This window comes from Cavia porcellus, unplaced genomic scaffold (assembly GCF_034190915.1).
Source record: "Cavia porcellus strain 051 isolate PalLab524CR breed Dunkin Hartley unplaced genomic scaffold, mCavPor4.1 scaffold_2, whole genome shotgun sequence".
In the NCBI taxonomy this organism is placed as follows: Eukaryota; Metazoa; Chordata; class Mammalia; order Rodentia; family Caviidae; genus Cavia; species Cavia porcellus.
The window spans coordinates 83,830,842-83,858,419 of NW_026947485.1; the positions used below are offsets into that span (position 1 = coordinate 83,830,842).

Consider the following 27,578-nt stretch of genomic DNA (forward strand, 5'->3'; position numbering starts at 1 on the left):
TCATTAATTTTGGACCTTTGACCATACCTGCTACAGTGATGTAAAGATATACTTTTTCTTTAAGTGTTGCTTTAGCTGTGTCTAGCCAATTTTGTATGTTGTGTTTTTCTCATTCAGTTGGAGGTATCTTCTAATTTCTTTTTTGTTTTGGTACCTGTACTTGTCAGGCAGGTGCTTCCACTGCTGAGCTAACCCCCAGCCGTGTCTTCTAATTTCTTTGTGATTTGTTCTTTTCCCTGTGACAGTTTTCCTTCCTCTCTTTAGGTTTAATTTGCTCTTGCACTTTTTTTTCCTGGCTTCTTAAGGTGAAAGTAGTAACTTATGATTTTGGAAATTTGTTTTCTTTTTGCCAGGCTCACATTTCTTTTTTTCTATATGATTTAAGCATTTTTATTAAATGTTTCATTCTAAGGACTGCATTAACTGTATGCAACAAACTTGGTATTTTATGTTCTCATGATCATTTCAGAATATTTTAAGATTTCTCTTATTTCTAATTTATATTCTAAGTATTGGAATTTTTGTAGCTACCCTATTGTTATTAACTTTTAATTTAATTTGTTGTAGTTAAGAGAACTTTATGATTTCAGTACTTTTAAATTTATTGAAGGTTATCCTTTACAAAATATATAATTTAGAGATGTTATATAGAGTGAAAATTTGCCAGATTTAGCTTAAGGTGTTTGCTGTCTTTGAAATAAGAACTGATTTTTATAGAACTGTTGTATTCATTCTTTTTTTCACTTTTTACTGTTGATAGAAAATATGCATACAGAAAAGTGTACAAGTCTTGTATCCAGCTCACTGGATTTTCAGAGAAGTGAGGAGATAGAATGTTAAATAATTTCTAGCAGCCCCTCTCCTGACTCTGTTCCCGTTACTGACACCCTCTCCTAAGGTTACCGCAGGTCACTGCTGCCTCCTTCTCCCGCTTCTCTTTTTCTTCCTCCTCTTCCTCCTTCTCCCCACCCCTGCTTTTTCTTCCTGGGCCTTGAATCCAGGGCCTTCACATTGAGCTACATCACATCCCAGGACTTGTTTAGAATTTTTAAGACAGGGTCTCACTAAGTTGCAGAGTTACCTGGGTTAGCTGACTTCATAATCCTCCTGCTTCAGGCTCCCGGAGACCTGAGATTACAGGTGTGTGCCACTACGCCTGGCTGCCTCTAACATTTCAAACCACATTTAAGTTTTTCTAGTTTTGAACCTTATATGATGTTGTATGTGCATTTTCAGTCTCTTTTTTTCGTTCGGCACTATGTTGACATTGTGGAGTTTAATCCACATTAATGCATAACAATTGTTTTGTTCATTCTTTTGCTGTATAGTATTACTTTGTATAAATATTTCACAGTTCATCTACACTGTTCTATTATTCTTTTTGTCCCATCCAATTTATTGATACTGTTCTGTTACTGATGGATATTTGGGTTTCTGGCTTCAGCCTGGTGCTGTGGGCGTTCTTTTCATGTCCTTTGGTGAGTGTATGAATGTGTACTAGTTGGCTTTGCCTGTGAATAGAACTGCTGAGTCATGAGGAACATACATTCAGCTTTGATGCATAAACTTTATGGAAAAAGTCACTGATTGTAGTTATTGTTCATCCTTTTGAGACACTTTTTTGTGAGCTGGTTATTGTGATAGTTGTATTTTTGTCATTAAGGATGAAACAGTACATGTTCATGAAGCATTTTTTCTAAATATTTGCAATGCAGTATTCTAGTTGAACTGTGGGTTTTTAAATGTGATACAGCTTTTGAGGGAAACTAATGAGCAGAAGTATCACTACTAACCAGCAGGTTTTCTGGTCAGTTCTCTTGGTAGATACGTCAGATACGCTTGACCTACTGCAGCTGGAACTTTCTACTTCCCTATCTTTTGAGTATAGTGTATTTATATAAATTATAAACTTCAAGTTACGTGGTAGAAGACACTCATTTAGCTTTGTAAAATGTGTTTGTTTCGTTGTGTGGAGGGCAACATCTGCTAAGTCTCGAATGTAACTGAAACAAATATCTTAGCACATTGGGGGATGATTCCTTAATTTACCAAGGATGGAGATCATTTCTTTTGCTAGAGGAATTACTTCCGAAAGGGGACTTTTCTTTTCCTTCCATGAAGCACTATTGAGCCAAACCATACCATTCTGTGGAGCTTCTTTTATTTCATTGACTACTACCAACCTATATCCAGAGTTTAGGTATTAAGCCATGTTGCCATCAAGGAAAATGTGAAGATCTGGCAGAGATAATGACCCCATTCAGACAGGGAGTGCATTGATGGCTGTCTTAAGGGATGTTATTTGTAAAACAGATTACCTGTGATTCAGTGCTAAAATGATGAAATATGTCCCTTTGAAAATTGTTAACCATTCGGAATGAGGGTGTCTCAAAGGAATATAGTCCATTAGTGTTTGCCTTCAGAGGTGCGTGGTATTTGGAGAAAAAGATGGGCTAACTAAGTGGGTTATTCAGAACATCTGATCCTTACAGGGAATTTGTCACACATATATCAGTGCCCCGTTCCTGGAAGGAGTAGTGAGATAAAAGGCTCCAAGAAACAGAGGTTGTATGCCTCATGTGTTCAGTCTCTAGGCTAAGTCCAGGTGCATATTAAAAACCTGTCATACTATTGTGTCATATTGTATGTAGTGTTTTGAGTACTATAGTATAGTTTTAGTCTCATTAAGAATATTAGTAACTAACATTTATGGGATACTTAATATTTACTAGATATATTACAGATTTTCCCCAGTTCTCACAGTAATCCAGCTAAGGAACATGATAATATTTCAGTTTTACAAATGAGGTTAAATAATTTGTCCCAAAGTTACGTGGCTACTGGATGGTAGAGTTAATGTTTAAACTCAGATGGGTCTTTATGACTTCTGTAAATTGTTTCTTGTTCAAACAGCCCTGCTTGTTTGCTTATCTTATCCCTTCTACTTGGAGTGGCATCTCCCTTACAGGTTCCAGACTTTACCAATAGCAGATGAAGCCATCAATTAAGCCTCAGATCAAATGCCACCTTTTTCTAAAATTTCTCTCATCACCACATTTGGAAGTAAACTGCTTCCTTTGAACTTCCACAGCGCTTTGTACATTTCTTCATATATTTATTTTGCCATTGTTGTAATTATTCCTGTATATGTTTTAAATTACCAGCTGGTAATTGTCTTTGATTCCTCTGGAGCCCAAGACAGCTTTGAACATTGAAGGTACTCAGTATTGGTTGACTTGCTATTTCAAAAGCAAAAAATGCAAAATAGGAATTAATACTACTGATACATTTTTTAAATTGAGAGAACATGGCAATATTGTAATGGTATATTTTGATTATTTTTCTTGCTTGTTATTGGAAATCTTATTAAATTTACTGTTATTATAACTCAATGTGCCATGCACTTCTTGGATTTGCAAAAAGGCTTATATTCTTAGGTATCCCAAATAATAAAAGTGTTTGAGAGAGGTAGAAAGAACCTGCTGTTTTAATTTTGTTCACAGTGGTGGGTCAGATTATGTTTTACTGGTGCTAGTTTTTATAATAGGCTCAATACAATACTGGCATTCAATAATTGTCATCATTGATCCTATTATCTTGCACATATGGCTACAGTAGGATTGCCAGATTGTGTAGAGTAAGTTTATGCATGGTCAGCTGGAATCTACTCTGCAGTATACCGTTTCCATTCATTACTTACTATTTTACTGTGGATTGGATCTTGTTTCTGTTTTACTTTACTTAGTTTTCTTCTCAGGCAAGGGCAGACCAAATAGATCTTGCTTGCCAGAGGGTGCAGGAAATCTCGTCATTGATTAGCCATTCATATTTTGAAGAGTATTTTTTTTTCTTTAAATCTTTTTCTCTTTTGGCAGTTGTCATGGTTTATGTCTGTGTCCCCAGGCCTCATGAGTTTGCATTGTGTATTTGTGATTGGTTCATTGTCTAGTGCTTGGATTGATGATGTCAGTGCTTCACTCACAGAAGAGTGGAGCCAGGATGTGACGGTAATGGCAGGAAGAGGTGTGTCTTGCTCTTTGCTGGTTCCAGCTTGCTGTTTTGCAGCCGCCATGAACTGCGGCCCAGCCATGCCCGCCTGTCTTGGAGCCAACTGAGTGTGGACTGAAACCTCCAAAAACTGTAAGAAATTCCTTTCCCCAGTTTGGGCTTCAGGTATTTTGTCTCAGTGACGAAGTAAAAAGTAACTAAGACAGCAGTGCTGGAGATTGCACATAGGGCCCTGTGGATGCTGGACAAGTGTTCTACCAATGAGCTGCATTCCCAGTCCGTGGGTTTGTTTTGTTTTGTTTCATGATTTGCTTTTTATTTTTTTTGGGGGGGGGGATTTCTCTGTGTAGTTTGGGCTGGCCTTGGACCTACTATGTCCCGCAGGCTGGTCCTGAATGCCTGGCGGTTCTCCTGTGTCAGCCACCTGAGTGCTGGGATTACAGGCGTGCACCATCTTGCCCAGCTTGCAGTCCTTGCTTTAAATGACTTTAAAACATACCATCCCACTATTCTAATTACTACATAAGCATTTCATTCAAGCAGCAAAAACCCCAAGTTAATAATCAAAACTTTTAATAAATACTTATATGATAATTGAGGTGTCACTGTAATTTAGTGAGCCCTGAGTCTCTTAAACTAGAACTTCTTGTTAAAGGCAGAGGAGGGGAATGGGTGTTTGGGTTAGGAGTGAGAGACCTGGTTGTAAACCATGCAGATGTGTCTCTTGACCTCTCTGAGCCTCAGTATTTCAGTTGTCACACAAGAGTTGTCTTAGGGAGAAAATAAAATAACGTTGTGTTAACTACTTAGCACACTGTTCAGCAGACACTATGGTTGTGCAATAGGTGGTATCATGATGACAGATGCTGAGAAACAAAACAGGTCACTGAAGGAAAACAGCCACTGCTAGCATTTTGAGTTGTATCTTTCCAGTTTTAAAAAAATGTTTCTTGAGTTATTAATATATATCTTCTTTTCTTTATATTAATGTTTTCTTCCGTGTATAGTTCTTTCCATTTATGTTTTACAGAAAAGGCAGGGAAAGGCTTGACTCTGCCTGCTTAGCAGGAAGGTGAACCTGTTACAGTTTATGTGCTAGGTAATATTATTTCATATGGAGATAATAAAAATGGAATTGTGTTTTATTTAAAATATGAATGTTATAGGCTGAGGATTTAACTCAGTGGCATAAGCACCTGCCTGGCAAGTGTGAGGTCATGAGTTTGATCTCCAGTACCAAAATAAATAAATAAATATGAATGTTTACAAATCAGCAAGTATGATCAGAGAGCATGTAGTAGTATTAATTTTATTAGAATATCTCCATTTTCAGAATATTGAAACTTTTATTAGAATAGCTCCAATTTCAGAATAAACTGAAAAACTGCATCTAAATGAAATCTTAACATCAACTGTTTCCTTTGATGAGTATGATTGTAGAAGTTTCACTGCACATCACTTTGTTAAATTTACTGATTTGGACTTCCGGGAGAACATGGCGGACAGATAGCAGCAGCTACGGAGGCTCTCTGAAAGACCCAGCTTAAAATCCAGGAAATGGTGGGAGTGAGGAATCCTAAGCAAGAGAGGAGAGATATGCCCTGCTGACCCAAGAACAAACTGGGCTGAGAAAAACCAACTGGGAATGCAATCCTGGTGCTATAACAGGAACAGATAAAGCCTCAGCGTGGAAGCTGGAGCCCGCGCCATTGGAAACCGAGATTTGGGTTTCCTGCTGCCGCGGCTACCTCTGAATCAGCTCAGCAGGGAGACAAACGCTCGAAAGCTCTGAGAAGGGAATCAGTGAACGGAGTTGAGAGCAGGACGGGCAGGGAACCGTGCATCGACCTGCGGTGAGTCAGAGAAACTGGGACTCTTCCACGATCTAGGAGGCTCCAACAGAGGACATTCTGGGACCGGGCAGACTTGCTGGAACAGGGCGCTGTAGTGACTTCAGTCACATATCGCCCTCTCAAGCGGGACTGGTGAGCAGTGCATAGCCTATGTGACGCTGCTGGCTGAGACCCGATAGGCTAGCACAGCCCAGGTCCCAGCGCCTGAAGGAGACCTGGAGGGGCAGGCCCCGCATAGGCTGCCTGGTCCGTAACTCCCTGGTGCACCGTGGTGGGCAGGAACACCTAGCTGGCGCAATTCAATCAGACTGTGGCCAACAGGGAAGGAAGCTGGGCCTCCTATATATGCTTGCATATATAAGGAACAAAGAATATGGGAAGAGGGAGCGACAAGAAAGGCCCCTCAGCCCCCAATCCTGAGAAACAGGCAATAGTGGACACTGCACCAATAGACTCCAGAGCCTCATAGACGAGTTCAGGAATGAAGTTATTAATGACCTGAAGCTAGAAATAAGCAGAATAGTTAGAGAAATGCTAAGTACCACCCAAGAAAAAACAGATGGTGGAACGGAAGAACAGAAAAAGAGGGGAGAATTGTTTGATGGAGAAAATAGAGAAAGCATAGAATACGTGAAGCAGGTTCAAAGAGATTACCAGGAAACTAAAAACTCTATCGAAAACTGGCATAACAGCTTGAAAGAAACTAAGGATAGATTATCTGAACTGGAGGCCAGATTTTTAATATGGGAGCATGAAATGAAAAACTGCTTAAAAATAACAAAGAAACAAACAGCAATAATACAAAGACTAGAAGATGATAAGAGGATCTATAACTCAAGAATTAAGAACATAAAAGAAGAAGTAGGGACACAAACAAATGAACTACAAAAGCTACTTGCAGAAATAATCCAGGAGAATTTTCCTAATTTAGCAAAAGGTAAAGATACTCAGATGTATGAAGCATTCAGGACCCCAGCCACCTACAATCCAAACAGAGCTACACCCAGGCATATAATAATCAAAATACCAGAAATTCAATATAAGAACAGAATATTAAAAGCCATCAGAGACAAGAAACAGATCACTTACAAGGGAACACCCACCAGAATTACAGCAGACTTCTCGGCACAAACTATCAAATCATGAAGAGGGGGGGAACAATTCAAGCTTTGAAAGATAATAACCTCCAGCCAAGGCTGAAATATCCTGCGCAACTATCCCTGGAAATTGATGGAAAAACAAGGTGCTTCCAGGATAAAGAGGAACTAGGGGAATATGCAACCACCAATTCAACTCTACAGAGAATACTGCAAGATATTCTAAAAAAGAAAAATACGAAGAATCCAGAAATAGGGGCAGAGAGGCCACAATGAATGGAGCAGAAAACAAAGTGAAGACAAACTGACAACTAATGACAGAAAAAGAGCTCAACAGAAATGAGGCAGAGAAGACTGGATGATAGGAACAGCTATTTTGGAGAAAATGTCGTCATAATAGGTAATGCTGATTTAGTATCATCTTGTTTTGAAGTCTCGTCAAGCTTTTGCTCTTCTGTCTCCATTGGTCTTAGCATGTTGTATCTTATTGGATTTTATTCTAGGTGGTAGTATAAACAAAAACTTTTATAGACAAGGAGATTATACAGAAACCATTGTTCATTTTCTGATAGTTGATTCTAAATACCCTGTCATTCTCTTGAATGGTTTTACATTGTTTTGATATATTTGATGCTACAATATACAAAGTTATACTCAAAGATTTCAAGGAAAGAGACAATATGGTAACTACTTTTATGTCGGGATTATCTTGTGCTAAAACACTATTTTGCTTAAATGGTTATGTTTTTTTCTGCGCTGTTTTGTTGTTATGCCCTCTTTTATCTCAATCTCCATTTTATTATTTACTTTTTTATTTTTGTCCTTTTAATTAAGGGAAAAATAAATTAAAAAAATAGCAGGATATATTATAGTAACCCACTTTGATTTACCATTAACTTGATTTGAAGCCCTGTATTGCTCTCACCATCTTGTTTTGACTGATGTTCCTCTATTCTGTTTTGCTTGATAGTACCAGGTTCGAAAGTATAGGCAACAGCTGTAAAGATAGTGGGATTCATTATGACGCCCATTCTGGTTGACTGTTAATCTACTTTTGAAGACCTGTAATGTCTCCAATTTTTTGGTTTTGTTGGTTTCATTCTTTACTGTTTTGTTCAATTTTATTATAACTGATGATATAGGCAATTTTATTAGAGATAGCGGGAGGCATTATGGTAACCATTGTTGATCACCTTGTATTATGTTTTTACATTATCTATTATGTCCACCCTTTTGATTTGACCGACTCTGTTCTGTTATGTCACATTTGGTTTTACTCTCTTCCAAAAAAAAGTAGTAAGAACTGTGGGAGCAATAAAACCCAAAATGTGTAATAGTCATTGTACAAAAGAGAGGAAAAGAAAGTGCTCTAAACGATATAACTGCATGTATATTTAAGTGTATAAGATAGACAGTGATATTACTGAGTTTTGTTGGATCATTGAACAGAACTGTTTGGTCTCACTGTTTGAATGTCCACTATATAAGCTTTAATTTTGTAACTTGAACAAATATTTCTAAGATGACAATATGTAATCCATTAACTAGTGATTTCCTACTGTTTATTATTTTTCCGAAATTCTGTATAACTTGTACCCTTTCTCTGCTTTTTTTTCTTTTTCTCCTTAAATAAAATTTTAAAAAAAAATTTACTGATTTGGTACATTAGTAACTAAATCCTCCTCTCTTTAGCTTTATTAACAAGTTGACTAATGCTCTTTTTTTTGTTTTTTTTTTTTTTTTAGATCTACACACAATGAGCTGGAAAAGAATCGGTGAGTCAGTGATGAAGTGCATCTTTTTATTTTTAACATATGTTTAAAAAGCAAACTCGCATTTGACCTGTAATGTTACAGTACATAGATGGTTGTAATTTTATTTTTCAATATGTAGCCCATGATTCTGATATTTATGTATTTTTTGCAATAAGTAAACTTATATGACCTAAACTAGAAGTAAACATTTTTAAGCTCTTCTGAATTTTGATTTTCATGGAGTAGCTATCTGTATTTGTGTGTTTCAGAACAGGTTAATCATGATATTTAGGCTCATGGCTTAAATGTGATCTTGCTAAAAGATTAGGTTTCTGGAACAGTTCATAAACATGATAAATTGGAGCACAGTGAATCTTCCTTGCGGTTTGTTCGTTCATTCATTTATTCAGGCATTCCACAGATACTTATCACCTATGAACCAGAGTTATTGCTTGACAGGCAGAATGCGTTCCTAGAAGGTATTAGAACACTTAAGATAGTTTCTGTCCTTAAGGAACTCAAGGCTTCATGGGGAAGAGAGACCGGTAATCAGCATGCTGTTTCATCTCCTAAGCTTGGTTTTGGAGAAACAGGGTACTGCAGGGTCCTGAAGGTCATTTTAGAAGGTCATTTGACTCACCTTTGCAGAGCCTTGGAAAGCTCTGCTGAGAATGGTGAGTGTGCACTGTAGACTGAGTAAAACATTCGAGGTTCCATGTGGGGGTAAAAGATGATAGTAGAAGTGAGCCAGGTATTAGCTATGCTGAAGAGTTGGCTTTTCCTGACAGTGGTAGATCGCAGGTACTGGTTTTAAGATGGGTTGTTACATGATCAGATTTATGTTTTGGAAAGATCACTTTGGTTGTAGAGTGAAGTTGGTTGGGAGAGGGATATCAGAGGCGTGAAGCCCTAAAAGCTGTCGCAGTAATACAGATGATGGGGGGGTGGTTAAAGAGATGAGGCGAAACACAAAACTGTAGGGTATTTTCCTTTTGATGTAGAGGTTAATAACTGACTGATCCACAGTGGCCATTTTTGACAAAATACGACTTTATGTCAAGCTACTGCTTACTTTTGGTAGTACTGGAATTGAAGTCAGGGCCTCATGTGTGCTACATCTTTTCCTCTCTTTTTTTTTTAGTATGAGATCTTACAGATTGACCAATACGCCCCATTGCTGATAAAATTTTAAGTCCTCTTGAAAAAGCACAGTGTATATTTCAGGTATATTTCATGGCTTTTTAGCATTTTACTCATTTTTTTTTCTTGTTTTTGTTTTGTTTTGCTTTGCTTTGTTTTGGTCTTTTTTGAGACAGGGCCTCACTATGCAGTCCAGGCTGACCTTGAACTCAGTTTATAGCCTAGGCTGACCCCAAACTCTCAGTGATCCTCCTGCCCCAGACCCCCAAGTTCTGGGATTACAAGTGTGCACACCATGCCCAGCTGCTCAAAATTTTGTTCATACTTCCTATCGTGAAACTGATTAGGAGCATTTGAAATTATTTGTTTATGTTTGTCACTTCTACTAAGTGAGTATGACTGCCTGAAAGGCAAAGATTCTGTTTTATTCGGTTTGTATCTTCAGTGTCTCAAGTTGATCTATATACAGTAAATGATGGCTTTAATAATAAAAATAAAACTGAAACTCAAATGTTTTAGGGGACTGAACAAAACGAATAGAACTTTGGTTTTGCCTGTCATCTTCCTTTTAGCAAGAGCTCCTATGTAGAAAGTAACTTACTTGAGAGAAATAGCTTTTCATTCTGAAAAGATACTTTGTTAATGGCAGTTAAAGACATTTTGTTAGTGGCCAATCAGTTTGGTAAGAGAGCTTCCATTTTTTTCCCCCTCCCTGGGACCAGGGATTGAATTTAGCACCCTGCGCTTGCCAGACAGGCACTGTGCTGCTGAGCTATACCCAGCTCTGAGGTCCTTCATTTTAAAGAACTTCTTTTTGCCTTATATTTCTAGTGTACTGAAAAGATGAATGGTTTAAAGAAAGTATCTAGCAAGTAAAATGTGGCCAAAGGGGGCGGGGGAGATAGCTCTAAGGATTCTAAAGATGAAATCTAATGTTGAACTTTAAATTAGAGTGTGGAATATATTTTGGGCCACATGAGTTAAATAATAATAACCATGTGGCTTTTCTAATTACCTCACCCATTGGGATGTGACTCTTGATGAACCCCAATCAGAAACCTGGCAAAGACTTTTGTTTAGCACTTGAATAAAGAGACTCTTGTAATTATCTGAAAGGAGCAGTTAAAATATGTGAGTAAATTTTAATGAATTCCAGATACCATTTCTAACTTACTGTTGACTTTATTAAAAGACCTCAAGGATGATAGTATATCACTTACAACATTACTTTGTTATGCCCTGTAACTTGTCTAATCTTGTGCCTGTGGCACAGGTATAACCAGCATGGGTTTTATTGTTTGCTTTTTGGTACCGGGGATTGAACCCAAGTAAGTGCTCTACCAATTAGCTACTTCCCTGGCTGTATTTATTTGTTTTTTGAGATAGGGTCTTGCTTAGTTCCTGAGGCTGGCCTTGAACTTGCATTCTTCCTGCTTCAGCCTCCTGAGTATCTGGAATTACAGTTGTGTAACACCATGCCTGATTTCACATGCAAAGTTTTTGTTAGCTGGGCTGCATGTTATCTCTAGTGAGTGTGTTTTTGTTCCTGTTATTTAGGTCTGAGACTTTTTCCCCCTGTGCAACCTCACTAGACGCATTGTTCTCTTATCCTAATAACCCAACAAGGGCTAATAGAAGGCCTAGTAGACATTCATGTCTTTATTTCTCAAGTTATTTCTTTCCTGTTTCCTTCTTTTTTCTTCTTCTTTTTCCCTCTCTTCCCTGAGGTGTGACTAAAAGATGATACAGGATTCATCTTTCCAAGATGTTTGTTTTTCAAAGGGGTTTTTATCACTATAAATAAAACTGTGTAATTCAATAGTATGTGTTAAGAGTATCAAAAGGAAAATCAGATTCAATAACCCCATACCCTCCTTTTGAAAAGATACCAGCTGTGAACTAGCAAGATACAGGAAGCCTGAAACTGTAGTGAGGTGGTCAGCAGGGGTGCAGCACGGGAGTATTTCAACAGTTTCACCCTATGTTGTTAGAGTTTTTGGCCCCTACCCAGTTCTGTTAAATCGTTCTTTTTACCAAGGCACCATTTTTATTTAATATGTTAAAGAAAATAGCTAACTGAGCTTTGGCATCCTTCAAAACGAATAGAACTTTGGTTTTGCCTGTCATCTTTTAGCAAGAGCTCGTATGTAGAAAGTAACTTACTTGAGAGAGATAGCTTTTCATTCTGAAAAGATATTCCTGAAGTAATTCATATTCTTGAAGTTTTGCCACCTTGTAATATGTTCAGTGTCAGAATTTTTTTTGTTTTTCTCTTTAGCTTGATTCTAAGTCTTGCACTTACAAAACGCTGAGTCTGAGTTTGTGTTTGTTTTTACTGAGGCAGATGCAATGAGATTTGGAGAAGGTGATTTTAAATTATGGGCAGAGTAATTGCTGATGGTTCACTTGATGTAATGTCCCAAGATTGTCAAAGGCCTGAGTTTCAGCCTAGAGGAGAAGGTAGGTAACAGGCTTGGAAGTGCGTACTCCTGAATCTCAGAACAGCTAATGATGGATATTTTGGGTCTGAGGTGCCAAGAGTAACTCACAATTATCTCTATAGTTCTTTAAGGAGTTTTAGGCAATTTCTCAATTAATATAGAAATTTACATTCTTTCTTGCATAGGTCCTGGGAGCTGCTTTCTACCTAAAACCGTATCGATCATGCTTAATCTAGTGGGAATATTCAGAGCATTTGTTACCTGTGTTCTAGGTGTGTTTCCCTAGACGTGTAACAGGTCGTAGTAAGGCCAAGATATAGAAGTGGAAAGGAAGCAGAATACTTTTCTTTCTACATTCTTCAGGAATCTTCATGAAAATTCTCATGGTAAATGTATTGAGTCTTTGAAAAGGAAGAATTAAGAAATTACTTTGTTTGTTGGCTTATCTTATGTGTCAGGTCTTTTGCTGGAGAAGAAACTGTTCAACAGAGTTTAGACTGCTTAATTGCTTTCCCATTATCTTAATTCAAATTACTGATGATGTTTTGGACAGAGCAGCAACTTTAACAGGACTTTAATGGTCAAGAACCTCAGTGCCGACTGCAGGGAAGGCTGTTCAACCTCAGTAACTGCTGTTCTATTGGGATAAAAGGCTTTTATGCTTGTTACAACTTTAGCAAAGCTAGACGGGCCGAGTGAGAACTCTGGACAAGTAATGCCTCCTAGGCAGAGCCGAATGACTGTGGTAGAAGAGAGATTAATGAGTGTCCAACAGATGGTATTAGGTCTCCATTTATAGGAACTTTCACAGACCTTTGAAGGAATGATGAAAATTAGCATTTATGGAATACTTCCATGTTTCCTCATTATACAATGGTGTTGGATAACTCTATAAGGAAAAAGGTCTGTGTGAACAGTGATGGAGGTAGGAAGGCTGGCATCCTAAGTTGGGTTCCAGAACAAGTGAGTAGACTACTTCAAATAGAATAGCAGAATCTTATCAGTTAGTCAGAGGTGAGGGTGCAAAGGTAGTTTGGGATTAGATTGTAGAATGTTACAGTGTGTCAGGAAATTTGGATTTTATTTTGTGGGCAGTATTTGAAGCTTTTGTTCAAAGAAATAGGTACAATCAAAGCAGTAGGAGAGACTGTCGATCTGTAGCAGGGACCAGTTTGGAGCTGTTGAGACCCAAGAATTGACACTCAGATGACAGAATTGGGACCAGAGAAAGAGGACGTGGCAGCAGTGAAGGAGAATACCCTGTTTTCTGTGAGTTGCTGTTGTTCATACCTCCTCTCCATTTCACTCTTCACATAGCAAGAAGGGCGACTTTTCTCAGAGAATATATCAGATCGCATCATTGTCTCTGTTGACAATCCTTTTGCTAACGCCCCTTACTGTTAGATAAAATCTGTGGACTACGTAGTTTACTGCTTTACGCCTGTTCTCTGTGTCCAGTTGATGCTGCTTGCTTTGTTCTTTAGTTTTATATTTTTTTGGACAGAGTCTCGCTTGTAGTTGGGGTGACCTTGAACTCACAGAGATGCTGCTGCCTCAGCCTGCCGAGTGCTAAGATTACAGGCCTGCACCACCACATCCGGCAGCACTGCTTCCTTTCTCTTTCCCCAAGCACACGATGTTCATTTCTGCTTGGGGGCTTTTTCAAGTGGTGTTTCTTCTGCTTGAAAGACTCAGCTCTAGTTCTTCATCACTGTTTAGTTCTCAGTTCCCCTAACCGTTCTCTGTTCCATTGCCTCTCCTGTCACCTAGAACCGCTTATTCATATTGACTTCTTCCAGTCAAGTCCAACTTCAGAAGGCAGAGACTTTATTTACTCTTAGTACACAGTTGACTATTCAGCAAGTACTCACTGAGTGGAAGAAGGCGAGGTGCTACGGGATAAAACCCAGTCCGGGCAGGGCTGTGGTTCAGGCAGAGCACTGGTCCAGCATGCAAAGCCCTGAATTTTACCTCAGCATTACAAAGAGGGAACTGTCAACAAAATATATTAACTACTGTAATTAAGTGAAAAGTGACAAGGATATAGAAATGCTTGAGAGCTTAGCAAGAAAAATAATTTCATAGGTGGAAAATGGGAAATTTAATGAATTCTTAATATGTAAATAAATTACATGAGAAGACTTGATTGGGAACATCTTTTAAAGGATTTTTGTCATGAGAGACTTGATTCTGATGATGATAAGAGAGTCATATACTTAATGATTAGAGGCTTATTGACTCTTAGCTCACTGGGCATCGTGCAGTACCCTAAGATGAAGACAGGTGATTTTATAAAGGGTAACAGCTAACTTAATGTAGTTTATGTTTCTATGAAGTTACTATTCCTTTTTCATCCCATGGTTTGAAAATAGTATTTTTACAAGAAAACATTTGTATGTATATTTCAAGTCTAGTACTGATTTTATTTTTTGTGGTAGAATTTTGTTTTTACTAGATTTGGGGTGGTGGGTAACCAGGAATCAACCTCATTGACCTCGAGCTTGCCAGGCAGGCGCTTATGCCTACTGAACTAAACCCCTGGCCTGATGTGTTAAGAGTTTTTAATGCTTTTTTTAAAAAAATCCTGATTGTTTGTACATGAAAAGTAATGTACTGTTTTTCCCCTAGACTGCTGAAAATGACCACATTTGACATGGGTATTTTGACAGTGATTGTTTTGGTGTACTTTAAGATTCCTTGTCAGAAGAAGCATATCTTAATTTACTTTAGCTGTATATTTTATGTGCTATATGTATGATGACATTTGTTTGAAAAGAACACATTTTTATGTGCAAATTGGAAAAAATGTACACTTGTTAAGAGGGAGGAAAACAAGATTGGTTTGGCAGACTGTTCATTAAAACTAATAGTGCTTAAATAGTGTTTGCTAACGATATGTTTATGGGCTAGGGAAACCAAACCTTTATTGTAGGTTTGAAATTAAACTAGCCTACCTAGCTTAATGGGGCCCACTTTTTTGTTGAGTGCTGTAATTCTGGAAAGTTTAGTTTGAAGGTTTTTTAGCCCTGGTTTATCACTAAGATACAAAAGGCTATTAGTGTGTTTGAATATGAAAATGCCTTATAAAATGCTCATCAATCTGATAAAAAGCACTTATTAAAAATCCACGGCTTAAAAAAAACCCATAGCTAAGATCATATGCATTGGTAAAACCTAAATGCTTTCCCAAGATTAGGAATACAAGACATTTGCTTTCATGATTTATATTCAACATTGTACTAGAGATTCTACTTAGGGCAGTTAGGTAAGACAAACAAATAAATGAAAGACATCTTGATTAAAAAGAAGAACACATTTCTGTTTGCAGATATCATCGTATATATAGAAAATTCCAAAAAAAATGAAAAACTACTGGAGCTCATAAGCATTTAGCAGTTTCAGAGTACAAGATTGATATGCAAAAATCTCTTATGCATCTGTATACCAGCAGTGAACAACTGAAAAATGAATTTAAGAAGGGTTTCATTTCCAGTAGCATCCAAAGGAATAAAATTCCTAGGAATAAATTTAATCAACATGAAAATTGGCTGAAAGAATTTAAAGAAATCTAGAAATGGAAAGACATTCACCGTTCATGGGTTGGAAGACAACGCTGTTAAAAAGGCAGTGTTCTTCAGATTGACCTACAGAGTCAGCACAAGCCCTGTCAGAGTTCCAGCTTTCTTCTCCCCCACCCCAGAAATTAAAAAACTGATCCAAAGGTTAAATGGAAACATATGTAGGCAAGGTGTCCAACATAGTCTGTAGTTAATCTTGAACAAAATTAGAAGATACATAGTTCTTGTTTTCAAAACTTACTATATAGCCACTATAATCAAGGCTGTGAAGTCCAAGCCTAAGAGTAGACTTAGACGACTGGAATAGAATTGAGAGTGTAGAGATAATTTCTTACATATTATGATCAGAGTTCCGAAGTAATCTGTCACATTTCTGGTCAGCTAATTTTTCACAAAGATCCCAAGACAAGATTTCTTTTCATAGGTAAATGTTGGTTTAACAAATAGTGTTGATGCATACAAAATAATGAAGGTAGATTCCGCACCTCACATGATACACAGCAACTAATCCAAAATAGATCAGAGGGCTGGATTTGAGAGCTAATGTTGTAAAATTCTTAAAAGAAAATGTAAGAATAAATTTTTGTGACCTTGAGGTAGACAGTAGTTTCTTCATGGTACAATAGCAAAAGTGCAGCATACAAATGAAAAAATAGATACAGTAGACTATCGAAATTAAAAACGTTTGTGCTTCAGAGGCACCATCAAGAAAGTAAAAATGCACAGAGCCTGGTGGTACCACCTATAATTCCAGAACTCTGGGAGACTTGAAGCAAGAGTATGGCAAGTTCCAGCACAGCCCAGGCAGCTGAACACCTTGGCGCAACCCTGACTCATGAATGATCGATAGATAAATGAAAAGGGATGTCGCTCAATGTGGACGCTCTAGGTTCAGTGCCTAGTATTAAAAAAGAAGGTGAAAAAACAAAAGAATGGAGAAAATATTTGTAAACTAATCTGATGAGTGTCGTATCTACCATGTATGAAGAACTCATCATACCTGTAATCAGTGAGAAAGTCCTGAAAGCCCAGTGACCTTGTGGTTGGCATGTAAAAACTGTGATGTCCTCATTGGCTAATGGCACTGCACAAATGTCAACACTTTATAATTAAGACATGTAATTAACCACAGGTAAGTTTGCAGTATCCATGTAGTGCAATAAGGTATGGGTATTTGTGGGGGAAAGTTTGGGCTGTGTTAAATGTGAGTATAGGTATTTGTGTATACATATATGTAAATTTCACTTAACAGGTGAAAAAATATAATTTTATTATTAACGCCTCAATAACAAAATTAAGATGTACAGTTGTAGAGGAAAGAGAACCCCCATTTTCTGTTGCTTTCAGTTTCCTGAGTATGCAAATCTGATGGATACTTCTCTTTTAGTCTGATTCACCTATTTTGAATTCATACAAAAGTTCCAAACGAAAGAGGGGAGGGGAAAAGAAGGGAAAAGAAAAGAAAATTTTAACAAAACAAGAAAAGAAGGAAAACATGGAAACAAAGCTTTGTAAATGGGGAGGGAGGGAAGGGATTGGAAGGAGGATAGGGGAGTGGGGAAAAAGCAAGTTATATCTTGTACAGGTACAGCCTCTCTATGATGAATGTGATTGTTTTGTATATCTAAAATGCACCAATAAAATCTAATGTAAAATGACAAACAGAAAAAAGTATTGCGGTTATATAAAAAATTCCAAAGAAGATAATTTATAGTTTTTCTACTTTTTTAGACAGGAGAAGTCTAATTGTGGTGCACAGATTGAATAGAGGGTAACTATGGAACAGTAAAAAAAGTCACATTCCTTGATGGATGTGGGAGTGCACGCCTGTAATCCCAGCACTTGGGAAGCTGAGGTAGGATTGCTGTGAATTCAGGAGTAGCATAGGCTACATAGAGTTCAAGGTAAGCCTAAACATATAGTGAGACCCTGTCTTAACAAACAAAAGCCTCAAAATACTACAATTCTTGGGAAGTAGGGAACTTATTTACTGCGATTTTTGCAGGTTGGATGCTGGAGATTGAAATCAGGGCCTTGTACATGCTAGACAAGTGCTCTGTCACTGGGTTATATCCCAGTGACAGAAATTTCTTTTTTTATATTTCTTCTCCTTTCCTTCTTTTATTCCTTCTTAATCCCTCCCCTGCCCTTTTTATTACTAGAAAAGTGAGTTCTGAGTTATGTCCTACTTTTCCCTTTTCGATTTTGAGGCAAGTTTTGATGAGTTGCCCAGGCTGGCCTCAGAGTCCTTCCTTAGTCTTTCTAATGTCTGGGATTACAGGCACACACCACCATTTGCAGAAATTTCTTACAAATCTGTAGAATTAAGTACATAAATTGACATTATCAAACAGTATGGAGAACAGCATTTGTTACAGAAACATACAATTGATTTATTTTGTATGCAGTATTTTTATAAAGATAAGAATGCTGTAAACTGTAAACTGAAAATAGCTGTCAGTACAGGGATATACACCTGTTAGAGTTGAATGTTATGAGAGACCGATGAAATAATGGGTGAGTTTTGGAGATAAAATTTATGGGTAATAGAGAGGTGGTACCTGGATAAAATTGCATGTCTACACGGCATTCTACACAGTAAGGTCATCACAGTTGTGTCTAGGTAGAGCCACAGTTTCTATGTTGCCGTTTGTCAGAAACAGCTCATTAAGACTAAACTTTCTACTTCCTAGCCTGTCTCTATACCCTGAAAGGTGATGGGCCGACCAAGACCAGGACTGCTTTCTAGAAACCATGTGTTCTTGGGTCTTCACCTACCCAGTTCCTAAAGTTTAAATGAATTTTGTGACTCATGAGTTCCTAAAGTTTAAATGAATTTTGTGACTCATGAGATCTTTTTAAAAAAAATTAATCCAGAAATATTGTAACTTGAAACTCTGGTTTTGAAGTTATTTCTGGAAATGAACAAGTAAGTCAGATGTTGAATAACTGATGGGATAATATTATAGCAAAGGTGCAGACTTCTATTAGATGATTGCAGAGATCTTAGTGAAGCTGTAATAACTTTTTAAAAAATTTTCTGTGAATATGTAATTTTAAAAAGCATAATATGTTTTCCTATGATACCATATAAAATAGTTTATATGCAGCTTTAGGGATATGTTTGATGTGTAAAACTGCCTATAACTGTTAGTAATGATGCTCATAATGATTATACAGCAAAATTTGACTGATGCAATATGCCATTTTGCTAAATTCTTTTACTACATATGATAAAGGAATTAATGCAGTATACTTTGAATAATATTGCAAGTTTAATAACCAAGATTCAAATACTGCTAGTATTTTCATGTAAAGAAATTGCTATTCTGATAAAAATGTTAGTAGTGTTACCAAGAGATAACTCAGTAAGAAATCTTTTCATATTAAAGACTGCGTCAGCGTTTTTCATTTGCCTTTCAAAAACAGAGATTCAAGCTGGGTTTAGGCCTGTAATCCTAGCTACTTGGGAGACTAAAGCAGGAGAATCATTAGTTTGAGCCCAACCAAGGCAACAAAGTAAGATCTCATCTTAAAGACACAATAACAGAAAGAAGCGATTCAGATTGTTTGGTGTGTCTTAGCTGTGGTAGGAAGGAGAATAATATTTTGTACTGGGACACTGCCACACTTTATTGTTTTTGTTTTGCTGTTCTTTTAGTTGCTGAGGGTTGTTGGAAACCAGAACTGTGCAGATCAGGTCCACTAGAGAGTGATGCTGTCTTTAATCATAACCTGCATTTGGATTGGCCATTTTTACTCATTTTCTATCACACTTACCATAGTAACTGTTGAGATTTTCCTTTCTCAACTTTTCCAAGTGAATATAGGACAGAAAGTACAAAGCCTGGGCGTCAAAATCACATTCTAGTTTACAGATAGGGCTTTAGTTTCTCTAAAATTAGGTGCTAAAATTGATTACTCTTTAAGATTTCTTCTATAGATAGAGCATTTGCCTAGTATGACAGAAGTCTTGGGTTTGACCCCCAGCACTATGCCAAGAAAAAAAATTCTAGTCCTAAGAAAATGGTGGGATTTCAGGAACACTGTTATGGCCAGTATTTAGATGCCTCCCCCAGTGGCACCTATGCTCAGAGTGGAGCTTTTCAGAGCTGGCTGAATCCAGCGTGTGTGCTGCTGGGATTAAAGATGTGACGCTGGGATTGATGTGTGGTGCAGTGCTAGGATTAAGGCCGCCTCACCTTGGAGTGAGTGCTGCAGCTCAGATAAGAAGAAAGGGGCAAGGCTGGGGATTTAGCTCAGCAGTGTAAGAGCCTGCCTGGCAAGGGCATGGTCCTGAGTTTGATCCCCAGTACCCCCTAAAAAAGATAAAAGGGCAGAAAGAGGGTCTCTGTTGCTTGCTGCTTTCTGTCTTGCTGTTTCTGCTCCACCATGAACTGTTTCCCCTCTGCTATGCCCCTCTGCCTTGCCAACCTGCTCGGAGCCAGCCCATTAAGAAGTGAAATCTCTGTAAACTGTGAGCCAAAGAAACCTTTGTGCCTTTAATTTCGGGTGTCGGGCATGTGTCTCAGCAGTGAGAAAGGTAACTGAGACGTACCCAAAATCCTACCTGTTACTCTTCAGTATAGTTTTTCAATCCAGCATTAGGTTCCATACATCCCATCTGTAAGTCTGAAAGTATTTATAGTATACTATTTTGACTATTTTTTCTTATTTTGAAAATATGGATACTTGGTTTGAGCTGCTTCTCTTTTTTTTTTTTCTGTATTTTCTACCTCCATATTTTTAGCTCAGTTCATTGTTTTACTCCTGCCACCTTTTGACTTTCTACTTAGCACAGAAAAGCATAAGCAAGATGACTAAAGTGTTTGTATTAACCATCAACTAGAAGTAATACAAATTTTTATCAGTAGGGGAATGATCAAATAAATGATACAGCCATACTTTGCATCAGGTAAAAAGAATGATGTAGACCCATGTTGTATGTATATGTGGAGAGATTTCCAAGGCAGACTATGCAAAAAAAAAGTTACAGTATTAATAATGTTATAATCTTATTTATATTTAAACATAAAGCAAAATCATAGATTTCTTTTTTTTAATCATAGATTTCTGTGTATACCTTATGTATATGCAGATGTATGGGGAAAAAGGTGTGTGTCAAAAAAGATACATGTTGTCAATTGGGTGGCATCTGCCTGTAATCTCAGAAGCTAGGACAGGAGTATCTGGACCAGCCTGGGCTACATTGTGAGACCCTGTTTTCTTTTACTGCCTCCCTCAAAAAATAAAGAGCTGGATGTGGTGGCACACTCCTGTAATCCCAGTACTGGGAGACTGAGGCAGGAGAATTGCTGCAAGTTTGAGGGCTACAGATCTAGCCTGCACTACTTAGCAAGATCCTGTCTTTAAAAAAAAAAAAGTGAAACTAACACAAAAAGATAGATGTTAAACTGATCTACTTGTTGTAGCTGGGGAAGGCAGAAAGATTCAGGACAAAATGATCATGTTGAATTTATTGTTAGTCGTATTTGGGAAACAAAAGATTTTAAAAAGTCAACATGTAAATCTGCCCATTCTTTTCTGTAGATCATACAGCTTGAAAGGGATTTTAGGAAATCATGTAGTATAGTTCTCAAAATCTGAAGACTGTGTTATATGCTCTACCAAACTATTAGTAATAGGATGATGGCATAAGTTTCTGATTCCTAAATTAGGGCTCTTTTACAATACCTTCAAGACATAGCTAAAATACACATTTTCTATAAAACCTTTCCTTATGCAAAATGTTCTCACCTCTCAGTTCATGAGATTCACTGTTTGTGTCACTTGTATGAATTTTTTTTTTTTTTAAACCGGTACCAGGAATCAAACTCATGACCACATGCTTGCAAGGCAGGCACTTATGCCGCTGAGCTAAATCCCCAGCCCCACTTGTATGAATTTTAACTCGTACAACTTAACAGTGTAGTTTTCCCCTTGGCAGATATATCTGTATTCCTTCAGAATGTATACCATCTATGAAGACATAGACCATCACGTGCTTGTTAGTTTATCTTACACACAGCAACTTGCACTTTGCACTCACGGGAAGTACCGTAATTAACAAGGAGTGAATTAATAATAAATGTTTTGGTAACAGGCTGTGCATCTTTTGTGATATGAGCAGAGAAAAAGTTAATGTCAAGCCACATAACTGGCCTTTTTCTGATGTGGTGTGGTGTGATCTGTGAAATCTGCCATTTTAAGATAGAAAATATTTTAGAAAGGTCCATAGTGAGATATTTGCTTCCCTACAAACATCTTCCTTTTCCAAGGAAAATAGTTTTGTTCTCCACTCTCGCTCCAGAGAGAACAGCTTGTCCCCATAGCATATTTAGGTAATATGACCCATGCAGGAAATCTTTGGTGATTGTGCTTCTTAGTGGGACCTCTGCTAAAGTTGTACCATGGGAAAATACCTCCTGAAAGTGAAGATTTTACAGCTAAGGGTCTCTTTTTCTGCATGTGAATTGGTATGGCAAACCAAAAAAATTCATTTGTGATTTAAATTTTTACTATAAATAGCATAGAAAGAGTGACAACTCTCTTGTTAAAGTTGCACTTGCTTTTGAGTTATAGACTCTTTTTCTCAATTTTTGTGTGGAGTTGTTCTGTTTTGCTTTTGCTTTTTGGTAACTATTCTCATAGATATTTACTCTGACATCATTTAAAGTCTGTAGAGTTACATAAATAGAATCTTTCATGGAAATTTCCATGATGAGCTGGAACAGTATTCTTTGGCAGGGTCCTGGGAAGACTTACTCTTTTTTGGAAAGCTAACGTTTCTCTTAGTTTAGAATTAATACTGTTAGGAAAACATCATAGGATGCTGTGAATTTCCATAAACGATGCTGGCTGTAAAACTACTATTGAAATGGCCATTTGGTGCTATGAATGTTTCATCTGGAGCCATTAGGTTAATGCAGCGAAGAAAGGTGTGCACAGGTGTGTGTAATGCCTGCATACGAGTACTCATCTTTGTAGCTTTACAGAAATACATCTCCTTGTTTAAAAAAACAGTTAAGAGTTTGGTTCATTTGAAAGTTCTGAAATAATTAAAGAGAATAAGGGTTTATTAAATAGGAACAACCTGTAACTATTTTAGTGAGTCTCTTTAGAAATTTAAAAAACACGTTTAGCAAATTCTGATCTGCTATGATAGGAAGGAAAGATATTTTAGTGGTTAGTAAATAGTAATGCCAGTATTCTTAAAATCATTTTAAATTTTCATTTATATATTTCTTATGTAGATTTCAATGTTAAAAAAATTTTAATTCAGAAATTGTATTCAACAATGCTTTGGTTAGTAATGCTTGAATGGAATAGAAAAATGGTTTTTTAAACATTAGCCTTGAGTGTAGTGCTGGGTTAGTGCTTTAATTTTAAAATAATTTTTCAAATGATAAGCTTCTAATGGAGAAGCTTTTTAGGAAATGGCACAAAGAACTATATACTGCTTCTATCTAGGATTTTTTTTCAGATTGAAAATGGAAAGAGAAAAAGAATTAAGATGTGTTATGCACATACACCAACTCCCCACAGTTAATGTAATCATGTTGTATTGCAGACATATACGAATAAAATATTTAAAAAAGAAAATGGAAAAGCTAGATTACAAACATGTTTTGAGTTTGGTACCTTCACGTTGCAAAATGAACCCATCTTTCTTGTTGAGTGAAGGTTGATCAGAGTTTCTCAACACCTTTGGTAGAGCTGTGAGGACTTCAGTATAGAACAGTTGGTAGCAATGGTTAGGAGAAAACAATAGTTAAGATTATTCATCTTTTAGCAGGAGTTTTACTGTTCTCAATAAAACACAATTTGACCTCTTCCCTCTTCCTCACCCTTAGCATTTTTAGAAGCTAAAAAAAAAAAAACCCTGAAAAATTTAAATTTCTTTGATCACTTGAAAATTTAGGGTTTTGAACTTTAAAGATGTAATGTAGGGTGGCTAATGGCTAATTGTGTGCAGTTGTCAGATGTTCATCGTAATGCCTCATTGTCCGGAGCCGCTTCCGTCCCGCGGAATGGAGCACACGAACACTCAGCCTCTGCAAGCACCTTTATTGACTGGGCAGCAACCTCAATACATGTCCGTCCTCGACGGCTTCTTCTGTGTTGTGCGTCGGGCACTTCCTATACTTGGGCTTATATAGCTAATGTTATCCAATCATGGGATTACACGTGGGGACAGGCGATTGGGCGGCAACAAGGAAGCAATCAATCATTACCATATATGGCGGGGACAGTAAGCCGAGCAAGAACCAGGAAGCAGGATGTGTGCGCCATCTTGGGCACACGATGGGCGGGGGAGCAGCGGAGGCGGCAGGCGGGTGCCATCTTATGAATATGCTCTCATGAATAACATGGCAGGCTCCCAACATCTCCCCCTTTCTTATTTACAAGCAAATGACAGCGAGGTCTTCCAAGTGACTACAGTGGTCTGTACCCCACTGTGCATGGCTCTGAGGTCATCCCCCGGCACAGGTTGGCCACCCCCGCGTCGGAAGGGACCTCCAAGCCTCATCCTTTTGCGCAGGGCTAGGGTAATTCGGATGAAACCTAGATGCATACAGACATATAGCCTGACATCTCTCTTCAAAAACCCCAAGAGTAGAATGTCATGCAGTACCATCTGGTCTCGCACCTTGGTGCCTCTTGCTGTCATTGTGTGGAATGGGGCCTGTCTTAGGTTGAGCAAGGTGGGGTACCTCAGTCTTACCCGTCTTTGGCTCACCCATCCAGCACATTACAACTGATGTTCTGCAACGTGGAGGAGATAAGCGGCGGCTTGGCGACCCGATGGGCCTCCCTCCGCCAGCTGCATTGCCGCCATGGCTGTAACCTTAACCTGCTGTTGAGTTTGCATCAAGCGGTCTAACAAACACTTGACAACCACCAGCCCCACCAATATAGCGACAACAACGAGTATCCAGGTTGTCAGATTGGGCCAAGAAAACCAGGAGGTGACACGATCCCACAAACCCGAGAGGACATCCCCTAGGGTGGACAGGTCAAATCTGACCGGGTGCAATTGAATTTTGTCCATCTCATCCAGTCCTTGGTTAACAATTAGGGACAGGTTGTGAAAGGTTGGCAAGTAAGTGTCCTGTAGCCACTTGGTCATGGTCTTTGTGGTTTCAGTCAAGTTTGTACGGACAGGGGTGACGCAGACCCGGAAGGACAGCCATCTCTGGTCACAGAGTTGAGTGGCCACCTGCCATAAGGCGTCGATCTCTTCTCCAATGAGCTGAATCTCCTCCTGCAGCCGTAATATGGCTTGACTATGCAGCTCGATCTGCTGTTTCTGGGCTCTGATGGCTTCCTTCGTGGCGTTGTCCAGTCGGTTGACGGCGTCCATGGTCAGGGCGAGTTGCTCAGTGGTCCACGTCTGCAAAACAGCCTGCCCCACTGCAGGGATAAACAGAGAAGAGACCACCCCCGCCGCCTGCCATAACCAATCCTTTATCCCTTTCTTAGCTCTGGTTGGCAAGGAGGAGAGTGAGACCTGCTGGGAAACTGGTCCAACCCAGTCTTGAGTCTGGACAGGGACCCAAAGGTAACTGGGGCGGTATGCCAAGATTGCAAAAATGGGGTAACCGTTCCAACAATTAGCCAGCAAGCAAGAGGAGCCATTGCCCTGCGAGGAATTGCAATAGAAGGTGTGCTGATGAGAGAGCACAAAGACGAACGGAGGGTCCACGCAGACCTCCCTATTAAGCAAATAGGTTCCGTTCGCTGAACCCGTGACATTGGCAGTGGAGGTATTGGATAACGTTTGGTTAAGTGTCATGAAGGGGCGGAGGTTGCCCTCCTTTCTGGGGAGGGTGGTCCAGAGCCACCATCCCTCACGGGTTATGGGGTATGGATGGATGGTTGGGACACAGCGGCGCCAGAAGGGTTCTGCCAGTCTAGTTATTCGAGGGACATAGGTGTCACAGGATTCAAAAAGTGGATGCCTCGGGGCCTGAAAATCTCTGCTGCAGTCAGGCACGATAGGCCACCGTGCCTGATTGAGCGTCAAGCATGTTTTAGGGGAACTAACATTGCCTAGTCCCTCACACTCCATGCGTGTCCAATTAACGAATTCCAGCAATGGCAAGGTCAAATTGGACCTCTGCATTGTGACTGAGATGTTGGCATAAGACAGAATGATAGTATCGGGGGTAAGTGGGAAAGAGATATTGAACTCACTGACAGTGCGTGAAACGCGTTTACCGCTCGGCAGGGGGTTTATCCATTGACCCTTCCGGCACTTTCACCTGTGATACGCCGCTGACTCTGACCAGGCGCTCCGGGATCCACACCGGTTCTTTTCCAGGCTCCTGTGGGAAGACACAGACCGCACCTCGGGTCCAGCTAAGTACTGGATCCGGGCCGTTCCACTGCCCTGTGAGGACGTCCTTCCACTTTACCATGCCTTTATGCTCAGGTGAGGGACTAACATGCTCCTCTGCGGGGGCACGATCATGTGCGTTTAGGTTCAAAAAATTGTGTGTGAACAGGGCCAATGAGAGTCTTCCTTTCGGGGGGTATCTGCCTCATGCAATGGGATGGAGAAGAAGCAATCTTTTAAGTCTATCACATACAAGTGCCACCCTCGTGGCAGGGCTGTAAGAGCCGGTAGGCCTCGCTGTACTGCTCCTAGCGGCTGGACCTGTGCGTTGACGGCCCGCAGGTCGTGGAGCAATCTCCACTTCCCCGTTTTCTTTCTGATGACAAAAATGGGGGTATTCCAGGGAGAAGTTGACGGCTGGATATGTCCCAGCCGCAACTGCTCCTGAATTAACTGGAATGCTGCCTCTCTTTTCTCTGCAGGTAAGGGCCACTGCTTCACCCACACTGGGGTGTCAGATTTCCATGTCAATTTTATGGGAGTGGGTGTGAGAGGCATCGCAGTGGCCCCTAAGAAAAACCCAGTCCCTTCTTATCCCTCTTAGCGGTGGTGGGTACCGGGGAGGTTCTTCCTTGTAGTTTGATTCCCAAGCCCCTGCCTGGGGTGTAACCCATGCGTCTCATGATACCTTGAGACACCTCTGAGCATCCCGTCTGGAGGGTAATATCCATCTGAACTAGGATATCTCTTCCCCATAGGGTCACTGGAAGATTGAGAACATAGGGCTGGAAAGACCCTTTGTGTCCCTCCTCATCTTGCCATGGCAGGGGCTGTGCACTAACACTAGGCGAGTGAACAAACCCCAGGCCTTGAAGGGTCTGCTCCACCACATTGAGGGGCCAGGAGGCCGGCCAATCCTTTTGAGCGATGATGGAACGATCGGCACCAGTGTCTAATAGCCCCCTGATTCTCCTGCCATTGACTAGGAGAAGCAACATAGGCCTCTCCTGCAGAGTCATCTGGAGGCCGATGAAATCCCTGCCCGTGGATCCAAACCCCTGGTCTCCTCGGGTTCGGTCCTTGGCCGGATATTGACCATGCAAGCTGGGTAAAATGAGCAGCTGAGCTATCCGGTCCCCATCATTTATGACTAGAGTCCCCTGTAGCGACTGGACCATGATCTTGACCTTACCTGTGTAATCAGAATCAATCACACCGGGCACGACTGTGAGGCCACGGAGGGCCGCCGAGGAGCGTCCCAGCAGTAACCCCACGGTATTCGGTGGTAACGGCCCCCTAAACGAGGTCTCTATCAGCTGGACTCCCATCTCGGGGGTCAATACGAGTCCAGAGGTGGCACTGAGGTCC

At 39.4% G+C, this 27,578-nt stretch overlaps 1 protein-coding gene across 7 annotated transcripts in view; it reads left to right on the plus strand.

Annotated features, from left to right (window-relative positions):
• Nucleotides 1-27,578, plus strand: part of Mxi1 (MAX interactor 1, dimerization protein) — an 89,865-nt gene that overhangs the window by 33,458 nt on the left and 28,829 nt on the right. For all 7 annotated transcript variants that reach the window (XM_003475190.5, XM_013158415.3, XM_013158414.3 and 4 more), the window contains exon 3: nt 8,704-8,733. In XM_003475190.5, coding sequence (XP_003475238.1) covers nt 8,704-8,733 — 30 coding nt within the window. The remainder of the gene's footprint in view (nt 1-8,703; nt 8,734-27,578) is intronic.